Below are 14,076 nucleotides of genomic sequence, written 5' to 3'. Positions count from 1 at the left end.
TCCTCCTTGTTGCTGCTTTCTTGGATCGCAGTTGATTAGATCGGACAGCCTGAAATCCACGCCCTTTTTGGTTGTAGAGGTTCTTGAGCAAAATGACTCCTTTTCTAACAAAATCCTCGCGTCATGACGGCATAGCACAGTTTACCGTTATTTCATCTTATCATACATAACGGGAGGAGAATAATGGACTTTCAACATTTAACCGCACGAGTCACTCGCTGCCAGTAGCACATAGGCGGACCGAGAGAGTTAGTGGTGAAAATAGACAACACAGCAGACAGTATTTATACATTTTTACATTGCATATTGTATAACCTTTTTATTCTTCAAAATGTCCGAGTCAGATGAAATGAGTGAGCTTGGGTCTATTATTGAAAGGATAACAAAAGACGAGGTAAGTGGAACTGTAAGAATTGTGCAGCTACAGCTAAAGCAGCAATTACTTAATCAGAACGCAATATGTAATTCAATTGTCTTCTGATTCATATTCATAGATTGACCACAAGTGTGTTTTTCTTGTTCAGGTTTGTAACAGTAAATGCAACTGTTTTGACATGTAGCTCGTAATTCTTCATCCCTCGCCACTATGAAATATATTTTACACCAGATTACAACCTTTTCATTAGATAAAATTGTATTTTTATTGTAGTTATCAAACATGGTCAATCAAAATTCTTGAAGTAAGGCATATTCGACCGGTTGAATAAAGTAAGTCAGCTAAGCTACTACACGTGCATTTTTGCAGTTAGTTTCATGGTTCATTACAACAGACAGTTCAATTCTGAAACACCCGATGTGCCGCCCATGCAATAACATACTGCAGTAGTGTAGTTCACATGATAATTAATTAATAATCATGTTATTCCACAGGCGTGGAATATTAGCCTATTATAGCCTATTAGTCCTGCAGTATTTGACAGGCTCTTTTCCAAAAGGTTCGCGGAAAAAAAAGGAAGTGCCAATTGACCTGGGAGATTTATAAAGGAGAGAAGAAAGTGAAGCAATATAGTTTAAAAAAAAAAAAAAAAACTGCTTTTGATGCTCTGTCTCTTTAAGTGTAAAGATAACCGCGAGTAGAGTTAATGCGCCCAGAGCCGAATGCGAGGGCGCTAACGAAAGTCAAGGTCATCAACCACACGGTAGAGCCCGCATCAAGAGGGCTATATCGCTATTAGAAAACGATTTATTTATTTATTTTCTCTTAAAAAAAAAAAAAACTAAAAAAAACAAACAAACAAAAAAAAAACTTTAAAACCTATATTTACCTTGAACTTCTGATAGTTCGCCAGTTAACATTCCACTGAGGACAATAGTCCCTAGAATAATTACAATGGAAAAACGATATACATGTAGAGAAAACATTATTATTATTATTATTATTATTATTGCTAACATTTATTTTTTGGGGACTTTCTTATTCTAATGTTTTTGGACATGTACAATTGTTTAATAGTCCTTGTAGTTTAATTGAGTCTGATTTGAAACTTGTTGTTAGAGGCGGGACATCATTCAAGCAGGCAAGGAGTGGAGTGGCTGGTGCAGAAAGAACTGAAACAGGGTTGGTTTTGAGGGAGGGTGTTGTTTGGATCCAGCCGATGGCAGAATTGTGGGCCAATCGTGCCTTCCCTGTTGATTTGCTGTCCAGTAGCTGCAAATTGGGCCTTCATTACGATGTCCTGTCATAGACATGATTTCCCTTGACTCTAGACCAGCGTCAGGAAGTATGTTTAGTTTTTTTATGTTATCATATTAGTTGTAGATTAGAATGTTAAGGGAAAAGCCAGAATTGCACGGATTGATTTTAAAACACTGCATAATTCACAGTTAAGCACTTCAACGTTCCAGCTGGCATCTGCACAAAAGAGAAGCCAACTAGATCTGGAAGCTGATTGGCTGTTCGCACTCAATCGTTTTCTAAATATATGTAAACCATGCGCTGTTTACATCATGTGATATGACAACCAAAACTTGATTAAAATCGTAACTATAAAGCCAGGGACAGGATTGAAATGGCTTGTCTGCTGTAGGATTATTATAATGTACAGCGTAGTCTGTAATTTAAACACTACTTAAAAAATGAAACTGCCAAATAATGTAACTGAGTGTATTTAAAGTCAAGTGTCTATTTTAAAATGCTGTAGGACTGTAATGAAGAAAGCCGCCATACCAAGTTGTCAAAATGAAGAATTCACACCTGCTTTTGAATCAGCGAAGTGTTTATGTGAAGAAACTAGTAACTGCAGCCCTGGACTTAGCCATAGCCAGCAGGGTGAAGATACTCATTGTCTGGCCAATGTATCTTCATCCTTCCACATCGTGCAGGTTTGCTTTAACTGAGTTGAGACCCCTGTGATCTGGTTCACATTGGCGCTTGTCCACAATTGTTTGTTTATGAGTTCTCTCCAGGATAGTTAATGACCGCGATGAAAAGCCTCAGAGAGATATCAGGGTCTTTGATGCTGTTTTACAAGGACATGGTGTTGTTTCATTTAGCTAACAGTACATTAATTAGAAATCAACTTGGAAATTAGGGAGTGCAGCCCCTTAATTATTTTCAAGGTTTAAAATATCTTTTGAATATCCTGGAATGGAAACAAATCAGTGATTTAGTTGAAAGACTCCAGATCCTATTACTGCTGCACTGCTCCTCCCTGTTGCATTTCAGGGGGGCCTACGGTAATCAGTCATCACACTAGCCACATCACCCCTGGCCTGTACTGAGGCCAAGGGAACAAACATCGCTAACAGTGCTTGTCCTGAGAGCCTGCAGGCTTTGGAAGAATTTTACTATTGCACTGTAACAGAACTCAAATATTTGCTTTTGTGTGAAGAAAACAACTTTGGGAGTGTGGCCAAAGGATGCATCTTAGTACCACATGTTTTGTGGTTTTTAGTGATGAATTGCCATTTGTAAGGTTACATTATGTCCCTTATCTACCCTGCTTCATGTAATTTGAATGTGCTCGCAGGCAATTCTTGCAGTCAGTGGAGTTTTATTGAAGTGAAAGTCATAACTGCTTGGATGAACATTTTGTTACTTGGCTGTAGGTCAGCATTAACAACTAAAATATATAAAAAAATGATACCATTCTCCTTCCAGGCATTTTTCTTCTTGGCTCATAGAAGTGTTCTGTTGAAACATGTACAACAATCAACATTGTTAGATTATGGAAGAATGTTGCTGGCTTATCCCATTTCGACAGCTCCCTGATCGAATGTGAATAAATAATTATTCCCTTTTTACATGAGAAACACATTTTTTTTCTGGGAAAGTGAAGAACACGTTGTAAAGGGATAAGACATCATTTGACGAGTCACTTCTGGACATCTTGCTAGTTTAAAATGTTTTGTCTATTTTAAGATTGAACAATGGCCTATTCAGGAATAATAACATAATGAGCAAGCAGTGGGTGTGAGTGGAGGAAAACGGGCAATAAGTGTCCCGCTCCCAAGTACCACAAACCAACAGGGATGGCTGAGTCCCTTTAAGTATATTATTTGACAGTCCTTCTGATTTGTGCAGAAGAACGTTCTTCAATTGGAAAACAGGCATGGCTCAAATAAGACACTTTGAACAGCTCAAAAATATACACAATTACAGTTCTTCAATTACACAACTATTGGGTTCTTAAGCTAATGGCATGGAATCATTTAGTAAGTATATTTCATGGGATTGGGCCACAGTAGCAATAAGAATGATTATGTAAGTTTGGTTTTCATCATATGAGTGTGTCTGACATGACCTCCTGTAAGAGGCTGCATTTGACCTGTATCCAAATAAAATGCAAGTTCAGAAGTTTACTTATAAGGTGAAAGAATCACATTCCACCAGTGCTGGTCTGACTGGGATCTGAAAGCAACATCCATAAGCAAGAGGATTCTTGATGGTTGGGATATTAGCAAAATTTGAGCAAAAGTGATTTGGAGCTTGAAATGAGCAATGAGTAAAACCAGTCTAGCTTGCAATGTGCTGGTCCTTTATAATCCGTATTGCAGCCATAATGTACAATTACGTTGATGCATTGTGATGTCATTTCATTCCACTCGGCAACATGGTGAATTGTCTTCATTGTCTTCAATACAACCATGAATTGAATGAACATTTTATAGTGTTGCATATCGATGGATGTGTAGACACCTCTATTACATGCCTGTTTATCATTTTTCAAAATCTAACCCTGCATTGTTTTTAACTTGTTCTGGTAGACCCTATAAACCTAAATACACAGTAGAAAGTACGAAGAACATCAGCCTTTGTACTGATATGACTGGATGAATGTTAATGAGCAGGTATGAATGTGTTACTTTCTGTAAAGACCTCTCTATGAAAACATGTAAAAGTGTAGGATTATATAATAACCAACATTATCTCAGAGTCTGAAAAGTACAATTTTATAAATTGTATACCTGTAAGAAATAAAAAATCGCATTTTGGCATTGTGACAGGGTCCACATGAAGACCAGCTTCACTGTCTCCATTTGGAGACAACTTGAAAATCCCCTCCTGTTAAGTCGCTGTTAAGACTGTCATCCCATAAGAAAGTAAACCCAGGAGAGGGTTTTTTCAATGGGAAGATTATTTAAAAATTCATGACCAATATAGGCAACATACTATTTTTGCATCACTATAATACCTCCTGTCACATGTAATTGATGCTTACAAAAAGCTACGTCCTGCAATCCTATAATAAAACAAATTGTAATATCCAGCTATATTTAGGGCCAGATTAAGTTTAATGGGGGCCCGGGGCTCTTATTATGGGGGCCTCTCTTTGCATATTACTTTGCTTCACTTTACTGTTTTACTACCTCCACACTCGATTAACATTTGTCAAATTATTCAGTCTTAACTGATCCATATTTGACCTGACTCGATGATGCATTGGCGCCAGTTTCACTGGCTGTTTCAAATACAAAATGGGAAATGCAAACTGCACACTTTTGTCATAATAGCAAGTTATCTGGAAATGTGTTGTCCTTATCCCTTAGGAACATTTTTTACATGTATAATAGGTTTGTAGTGTGTGTGTGTGTGTGCGTGTGTCCCTATCTATCTATCTATCTATCTATCTATCTATCTATCTATCTAGATAGGGGACGGACGGACACCAAATGAGGCCATTTAAACCGTTCATGGAAACCCGGTTTAAGAAATCTGTATGGTACCAGTAAGTCGCACAAGGCCAAATTGGAACTCAAACACAAAGATACTGTCTCCGATATTTTAATATGAATTATTTATTTGCATTTGGAACCAGAATTTCTCAGTCTGAAAGAAAACAACTACATGGAAGCAGGCACAACCCAAAACGAGTACCAAAACAGAGTGAGAAAAAAGGCGAGGCTTATTTATATTTTTCCATGGAGATTGCCCCACTGTAATCCATATAAACCTAGGTCGTTTCCTCCTGTTGATTTCTCGCCAATGTATTTTCTGAAGTACTGGCCTCTTTACATACATTTGTTGGTATTGCATTAAAATAGTGTGTCAGCGTTGGTGTTTTGTTTAGCACCTATTCCTCGCGGTGGTACGTGTGTTTCTGCTTTTCAGCATCGCTCTCATACTCGTGCTGTTTTGTCAGACATTACAGCTTTCGGTCCGAGTCCGGTTCGCGCCGTAGCACACCTGATAAAAAGTGGCACGTGATCTGATCGCAGGTCAAGTCATATGATCAGGCAGTCACTGCTATTCAAATTAATTGTAAATGTGATGATACTTTATAATCATATAATTTTACATTCATAAATCAAATTTTTGACTATTGTATATTTAAGTTTGTTTTATCCTCCTGTAAAATAGCTTAAACTAAAAAATAAAAAAACAAACAAACAAAAACAAAAAACAGACATTCAAATGTATAATTCACTACTTACAATAGGGGAAGTGTTTGAAGGAAAGTGTTTGAAGGATCTTGTGCTACAATAGTTGTTTTGCTATTGGCAGTGACCTTATATATATTTTTTTTAATTTCACGTTCTCAGTGTATTATATATTTATATATTTGTATGTGTATGCATCCAAATTGATAATTGTACAGCGCTTGAAGCAATTCAAAATACAAACTTGTAGCCCTGTAATAAATTCGGATGTGTGTGGCTGATGTTTGGTGATTGAACAGGTTATAACTATTATTTGTCACACTGTTTTGTTATGTCACATGTAACGCATCTTTACTTTATCTTCCGGTCACGGTTCTACGATATTTATGTATCTAGATAGATTACTGTAGCCTGCTCATCTCTTCAGTCGACAAGTCTTTAGCTGTGACCAGAAGTTTTGGATCACTCTATATAATTAACTCATTTTGCTTCATAAAGACGAATGAAACCTAATGTTAAGTTAACATACTGAATTACGCTTTGTAGCTTTCCATATACTTAAAGACAAACCTGAAAATACTGTACTAGTACTATTATATGTGTAAGAACTACAGAACACAGTTGTGTAGAACGAAGTAAACACACACATCACAATGGTGGGGTACATTTACACGTTGCACCCTGCATAGCAAACTATAATTGTCTCGGCCGGGGCACATTTTCTGCTATTTTTAACATCATACTTTAAATAGTAAGAGGACAAGTTCAGTACTGTTGGACAGCTCTCAGGTCACATGCCATTTTGACGAAATCATGACGCAGTCAAAAAAAAAAAAAAAAAAAAAACCAAAAAAAAACCAACAACAAAAAACGTAAAATTAGCAGCACCGGTTGCTTATGACTTTCAGAAAGCTGCAACATGCTGGTGTAGGAACCCCCTTTCTTGATTACTTAGTGCTGGAGCGACAGTGGCCGTTTCTATGGAGATTCCTAGGCGTGTCTCCACCCAGTCTCCATGCTGTGCCTGCTGTAACTGCCTGTCTCTTTAAACAGTCAGTCTTCAGTGCTGAATCACGGCTATTCGCTCACTTCAGCCCCATTGGGTCTTCATCGATTATTTATTTCATTAGAGTTCTTTCTTCTGATGGAAGCGTGAATCCAGTGCTGTATTTGTTTGCGTTGTGAAACTGTATATGGTTTCGCTTTATTATCTACAATGTCGGTTGTATCTGTACAAACTAGCCAGTCATCGGTAAGTTACGATTATTTTTATAGTCCTAAATTGACTTAGTAGGATTGTATTGTTTGTTTTAAAAGCAGTATTGCAGTGAACTGCAGGAGTGGTTTTGCAAAAAAATCAAAACAGTTTAAGAACACTTTTTTTTTTTTTTTTAAAGTTTCTGTTGACAAAAACAGTTTACCTGGATAAGTATAAAAAAGGCAAAATAAAAATAACATGTTCATAGTTCTAGTTTCATTTTGTGTAGTCAAATCTCTATTTGTTCTTAATTCTGTACATGGGGCGCCCTTTAATCTTAATAACGCAGTATTCAATTTCAACAGACTGAGTCACAATACATACATAGACAATTAAATAATGTATTTGTAGTGAAACCATTATAATGCTAAAAGCCAACCATTTGTTTTCTTTTAAAGCCCTTGTTTCAGAAGCATTGTTACTATTTGGGAAAGAGAGTTTCTAAAATGACCAACAAAACCAGAAAAGAACCCCCACATTGCTAAAAAGAACATACAATGCCAACAAGAGGATATCTTTATTTATTTAAAGTTTATTCATTTTGTAATACAAATAGCCAGACTTCTAACTATTCAGTTGCAACTTGTTATAAAGGTGTATTAGATATTTTATATACAAAAAAAAAAAAAAAAAAAAAAAAAAAAAAACCTGTCCATAAATTATATCATGGACAGTCCAGTAAGAGAACTTGCTGTACTGTCAAACATTTACATAAAACAACTAAAATGTATTTAATATTTATGGTAATACTAAGTTTAAAACAACATAACAATAAAACCTGTAACAGTACACTTTTTCTCTTTCCTAAACCAAAACTTTATTTTTTAGACCTAGAGTAAAAAAAAAAAAAAAAAGATTGAAAGATAGAATTGTACATTACAAGTAGACTGCGTGCCTAGGTAATCGCCTGGCTCTGTCTCTTGTAACAATGTACACTGCATGCTCTCTCTCTCTGTTCAGGTTCCCATTAAGAACATTGAGAGGGAGCTGATCTGTCCAGGCTGTAAGGAGCTCTTCACGCATCCTTTGATTCTGCCCTGTCAGCACAGTGTCTGTCACAAGTGTGTCAAAGAGGCGCTCCTTCTGACCCATGAGGACTCCTTTACAGATGCGGGCTCAGAGTGCTCCAATTCGGGCAGCCCTCGCTCGCGCCTTTCATCTCCCAGCATTGACAGACTTGACCGTCTTAGCAGATCAGGTGGGTGCCTGGTTTGTATTCTTCTTAAAATGCAGTGTTGTAAAAAAAAAAAAAAAAAAAAACGTAATACAATCAAACATAATTATTTTGAACAGCATGTAAATGCTACCAGCTTTTTTCTGTGTGCAGTGCAGTTCTTTTAATACAGCTGTTGCATATTTTACTATATTGTTTTACAAGCTACATAGTCTTTAAGCCATTTTCATGCTGATTATGTCCACTCCAATTTTAGCTATTAATAATAATAATAATAATAATAATAATAATAATAATATAAACTAGTTGCCACCCGTTTGCATTCTAAAGTAAACATGGACACGAGCATACAGTTTATCCCATTTTATGAGATCCTGAACACATTCATATGTATGTAGATTTTTCACTATATGTGTCTTGGTACAGCTACAGAACAGTGTGGCTCTGTGATAGACAGGGCAGCCTTTTACTGAGCCTTAGGTCTGCCATCAGACAACTAACCACAGCTGCAGCGTATACAGAGAAAACAAACTACACAAGCACAACCTGAATACACTCATTCTTCACATTTCAGCTGTTAATAAGCCTGCCACTTATTCACTGGGAGTCTGGAGAGACCAAAATGTTTTTTAGTGGTAGAGACTGTTGTTTGGTTTCACCATTTAATGTATGTTTTAACAATACAGGAAAATTGGGTCTACCAAGTACAGTAGATTGGATGTGAATACCTTATACCAAAAATTAATTTAAAGTGCAGAATAATGCCATGGAGTAAAACATCTCTAGATAGTATAGTGCTAAAGAAGGTGAAGGTGTGTGTCAGGATGTTGAGAAGCCAGGTGCAGAAGTTACAACAAGTAATTATGCTGATATCTGTAAATCATTTATTACTTGCAGTGAACAGCTTTCAGAGTAGGCATAAAAAGGCAGTCCATCACTCTGTTTATTTCTGTGACACTTTTACATTAATAAAGAAAGTAATAAGCATAATATTTTACAAGACACAGAGATAAATGCAAATGTATTTGTCATACAGTAAAGTCAAAACCTTTTATCAAACAATAAAGTATGTGTGCATATGACCTGAAAGGGAAGTTGTTTAAATCCCAATTACTTGCCAGTAAAACAACCCACATGTTTATTTTGAGATACGGTGAAAGGTTACAAAATAGAATGGTTATCTTTTCACCTATGTTTACAAACTGTTTTATGTTCAGTACTTCATTGTAACCGATATAACGTTTGTTCTGATAACAAATGTCATTGGTTCGAAGTTTTAGGACCTACTGAACAACCTAACAGTCTAGCTTCCATTTTTTGTTATTATAAACTGGCCTTTATAATGACAAAGAAGACATGAACACTATTAAGGCTTTCTGTTTTTAAGCTTACTAAGCTCTTACCATTATAACGTATCACAGAGACTGAGTGGAATGCAGCATGTCGTTCACCACTAACACCCTTCCTGTTTCAGATCAATGAGCACACATGTAATCGCATGTCAGTTCATTTCAATGTGAAATGTTTGCTTTCACCTTCCTTTGTTAAGTTTTATCATAGGGGGATGGGGACTCTTGTATCAGTGTGAACTGTGCTGACAGATCTGCTTGCATCTTACTCCAGCTTTCTGTCCATTGATTGCAGCTTCACTGAGAAGGTCATTTGGAAGGAGAGGTAGAATTGGGTTCCATTTATATAGTAGCTATAGTGAGTACAGTGTTTTAAATTCCTGTAAACACCCACATGATATACTGTGTAGATCTGTCTTCACACAACTGACACAGTAGTTTATCTCATAAAACTTGTCAGTGGTCAAGTAATAGAACCAAGGTGTGAACCATTAACTTCTTTTCTGGGGCAAGTGTGCACCTGTTTGCAGGCTTTCGCTGTTTTAATGGAAGGCAAAAGTCTTAAATGTATTTCTTTATTAAACTTTGTATCTACTGTACTTTGTTAATGTAGTACAATGTAGTTTGCCTTCCATCAGGCTAATAATTTCAAAGAAAATGAAGCTAATAAATAATTTTTAATAAACCTTAATTTGATTGCAGTGTTGGTAAGTATGCATTTCTCAGATATTAATGGAATGGTATATATTTTATAACCTGGCTGTTTTCACTGTGTCCTGGGAAATATACAGTAAATCCCAAGTCTGTCTTTCTATGATGTAGTTATGAAACTTGTGATTTCTAACAGCCAGGAAGTCATGGGGCTAGTTCCTCATATAAAGTTGCTGGTTTAATCTAAATAAATACAGTATTTCACAGCTAAGAATTAGATTTGAGTAGTAGTAAAGAGCACCACATTCAAGTAAAATTGATCAGCTTTAGGTCCATGAACATGCACATAAACCGTATGTGCTAAAATAATTAAAGCACATTCATTCTTAGATTGCGGTTGGCATTTATAACATAAGGCTGCCAAGTCTCGGCTTTTTATTATGTTTCCAAGAAAGTTAACCAATTATAGGATGCAAACTGCTCTTTCAAGTAGAGAATGGGGTCTACCAAAGCAACTGAAAAATCTGTTGATGAATGAAGATTTCCTTGACATAATTAGATTTGTCCCTTTCTGTTTTAAACTAGTGTTAGTGCAAAGGCAAGCACATTTTCTGAGTGGAAATAATAATTGCAGTAGTATAAAACTAAGAGGTAACAGTTTATAGGCAGGAAGAACAGTTACATTATTGTTTGTTGTTCTGAGAGTCATTTAATAGTTGTATACAGTTCAACTTATTGTATTCCTTAATTTAATTTAAAATAGGGCCCTATGTTTCTAACTCTATAATATTATAGAAATAATTATTCACAACTAAACTGGTTTAACGTTATCCCAGTGGCTTGATTTGTGGAAAATAAATACCTTGAGGCTTATTAGGATGGCAAAGTAGTTGCAGTGCAAAATAAATCAATTGTCATAAATAGTGTGAAACCTTAGATGTAATGTCTGACTCTAATTAGGATTTCTGCAGTAGCTGTCTGGAAACATGGCAGGCAAAACATGAAGCGATTATATTCTGTAATTACTCATTGTCTAATGGCTTGAGTATCACGATAGGTTTAAAGGTTTTTGCTAATGCTTTTTTTACTTGGAGGCTGGAGGTAGGCAGCACTAATCCCAGAATAGTATTTCAAAGAGTTTAGTAAAGGCGTAAAATGAATATACGTATGATATCTTAAAATGCCCCAACCTTCTCAAAACCTTCCTTACTGTTTTGGTTATTATGTAGTGCCTTTTTAGGTACGTAGGATGCCAGATATTTATTACCTCTAATGCTCTACGGACTGCTGCCATGCGTTTCCATGTTTTTGTATCTGATTTGAACTCTTTCTTTGCACTGCAAAGCACCATTGAATCTAGATGCACCAGAAATCCCTAGCACAGTGTGATGCAAGCAGTCAGCCAATTTCCTGCGCTGCATACCCAAGAGACTAAGTACACTCTATTGTTTGTTCTTCTGTTAGTTACATATGACATTATTTCAACTTGACCACTACAGAGTCATTATCCATGGCACACAAGTTCACATACGCTCTTGCTTGAGTTGCCGTGTTTGTGTTCACCGCATGTTTGCGTTGTGATATTGTGCAGTGCTAGTTTGCTGTTTTCTGCTTTCACACTTGGTTAAACCTCCATTTATGTGATTGTTTTGTGCTGCTCTGTCCTGTTTGCTCAACCCTTGTGCTTTCAATGCCATTTACTGACAACATGTATCCTGTATTTCTTTTATTTGGGATTGTTTTTACTTTTGAACTGCGTGTCTTGCTGTGTGTGGAGACTGCATGTTCTCATTTGATACTTACAGAAACTTTGAGTGTATGCTTGTTACAATGAACTGGACAGTTGCAATGGGAGGATTAAATACAGCTCAAAGCCTCTATCTTTTCGTGATGGAGAACAAGAGTTCTTGGTTGGCTGTAAAATGGCAGAATCAATGATTTGTCAGTATTTTGAAAATACATGATATTGGGTATATGATTCATCAGATCATATTTATCTGTGATGGCTACACCACCGGGAAAAATACCAGACCACTCTTGCACATCTTTAAGGTACAACTCGGAACATATTTACCAGTTCTGAGAGAACCAAAAGCTTGCATGAATGCATGCAGGAATGAGAAAGCTTGATTGAGCAGAACAGTGTGAAGGGACTTCTTTTCAAGCTGGATTTTTACCAAGTATTTAGGTTATAGCCACATCCTGTATTTTAGTTATAATATTAATTTGGTTTAATGCAGTGTTGAGGAGAAAGTAAGTAAATACCACAGTATAGCTCGTGTGCATGGTGGTCCCCAGGAGATGAGGGCTCTCAATGTTCTATATATAGATTAAGACTTAAACATGTGCTGTTCCTCTGAGCACTGTGTTGTTTGAGCTGTGTTTCTGCTTGCGTTTGAAATACTAAATGCAAGTTAAAAGTTTTGCAAGAAGCATATTGTTTAGAAACAGAAAAAGACTTTGTGTGAAATAAAAAGTGGTATTATATTATTATAAATCCTGAAAACACAAACCTGAAAATCGTAAAAATACAAAAAAAGGATTAATTTAAAACCTGAAAATAAGTATTATGGAATTAGGTTTGTAATAAAAAGATTATTCCCTAGTGTTACTTAACATACAGTACATGTTAACGTCAAGTCAAACTTTACCTTGTTTTGTTTATATTGGGGGTGGGTAAAGGTATATCACACCCTTTTGGAAACAGTGCCTCTCTTAAGTATTTACTATAGTTATAAATGTAGCTATTTCCCTTTTAATTGGCATTCCAAGCAAAGTGGGAAGATGAAACTTGGAAATTCACAATGCTAGTAGTCTGGGCAGCTTTTTGAAGTAAATAAACAGAAAGGCAACACCTCCCATGAAGTCTAGATCACTGTGACTACCTGAAACACTATTTTTCCCCCGTGTGAAAGAGTTTGCAAGCTGAAGTGACTGGAAATGAGGTTTCACTCAGTTTGTGCCACACATTTTCTGTGCTTTGATTGTTCTTTTGCTGTTGTGCTAAATTAGGATCAAGTACCCCTACTGGAAAAAAGCGCAACTCCCTGATTCCCCGGGTTACCAACTTCCCCTGCCCGGGATGCCAGCATGATATTGATCTAGGGGAGCGTGGGATCAGTGGACTGTTCCGAAACTTCACTTTGGAGAACATTGTGGAGAGGTACAGGCAAGCAGCTAGGGCAGCTGTGGCGATCATGTGCAACCTGTGCAAGCCTCCTCCTGTCGAAGCCACCAAAAGCTGTATGGACTGTAAGGCCAGCTACTGCAACGAGTGTTTCAAGATGCACCATCCCTGGGGGACCCCAAAAGCCCAGCATGAGTATGTGGGACCAACCACCAACTTTAGACCAAAGGTATGGAGTTCAGCCTTTGTATTCATTGCAGAGGAATGCCGTGCATGTACTGCTCATGTATACTGTAGGTGACACATGGTCAGTGTGTGGAAGTGGGTTACTTGCACCAGTATTGATACAAAAAGTACTGGCACAAAAGTACTGCAGGTATGCAGTATGGGAAGTTGATAGGAACATTTTTTGAAGTAGAGAGATATGTTTCCAGAAAGCCTTATCTGTGAGGACTGTGTCCAACACTAAACACAAACTTTTTGTTTAAAAAAAAAAAAAAAAAAAAGATTTATGTAGTAGCCACACCAGAAAGGGTCATTAACTAGTGAATTGAATGTTTTGTTTTGTTTTCAGAAATTTCCTAAAAGTACTGTTAATGGATTTGATGTGTTATGGCTTCAAAAGAACTGCTAGAATAAAAAAAAAAAACAGGAATCACAGAGTGTGCTATACATGTGCCACAAAATATAGGGCAAA

The 14,076-nt window shown here is 36.7% G+C and overlaps 1 protein-coding gene across 3 annotated transcripts in view; it reads left to right on the top strand.

The window, feature by feature from the left end:
* LOC121315169 (E3 ubiquitin-protein ligase TRIM36-like) overlaps window positions 1-14,076 on the top strand; it is a 37,932-nt gene continuing 23,856 nt past the window's right edge. Inside the window, exons 1-4 of one of the 3 annotated variants that reach the window (XM_041249177.1) lie at window positions 1-394; window positions 8,039-8,276; window positions 9,897-9,959; window positions 13,265-13,608. In XM_041249177.1, coding sequence (XP_041105111.1) covers window positions 332-394; window positions 8,039-8,276; window positions 9,897-9,959; window positions 13,265-13,608 — 708 coding nt within the window. In that variant the 5' untranslated portion in view covers window positions 1-331. Of the gene's footprint in view, window positions 395-6,394; window positions 7,073-8,038; window positions 8,277-9,896; window positions 9,960-13,264; window positions 13,609-14,076 lie in introns of those variants that run through there. The other 2 variants (XM_041249186.1, XM_041249198.1) reach the window with 2 other exon arrangements.

Source organism: Polyodon spathula, chromosome 1 (genome assembly GCF_017654505.1).
Source record: "Polyodon spathula isolate WHYD16114869_AA chromosome 1, ASM1765450v1, whole genome shotgun sequence".
NCBI classification, from domain to species: domain Eukaryota; kingdom Metazoa; phylum Chordata; class Actinopteri; order Acipenseriformes; family Polyodontidae; genus Polyodon; species Polyodon spathula.
This window is presented reverse-complemented; position numbering and strand designations above follow the sequence as displayed.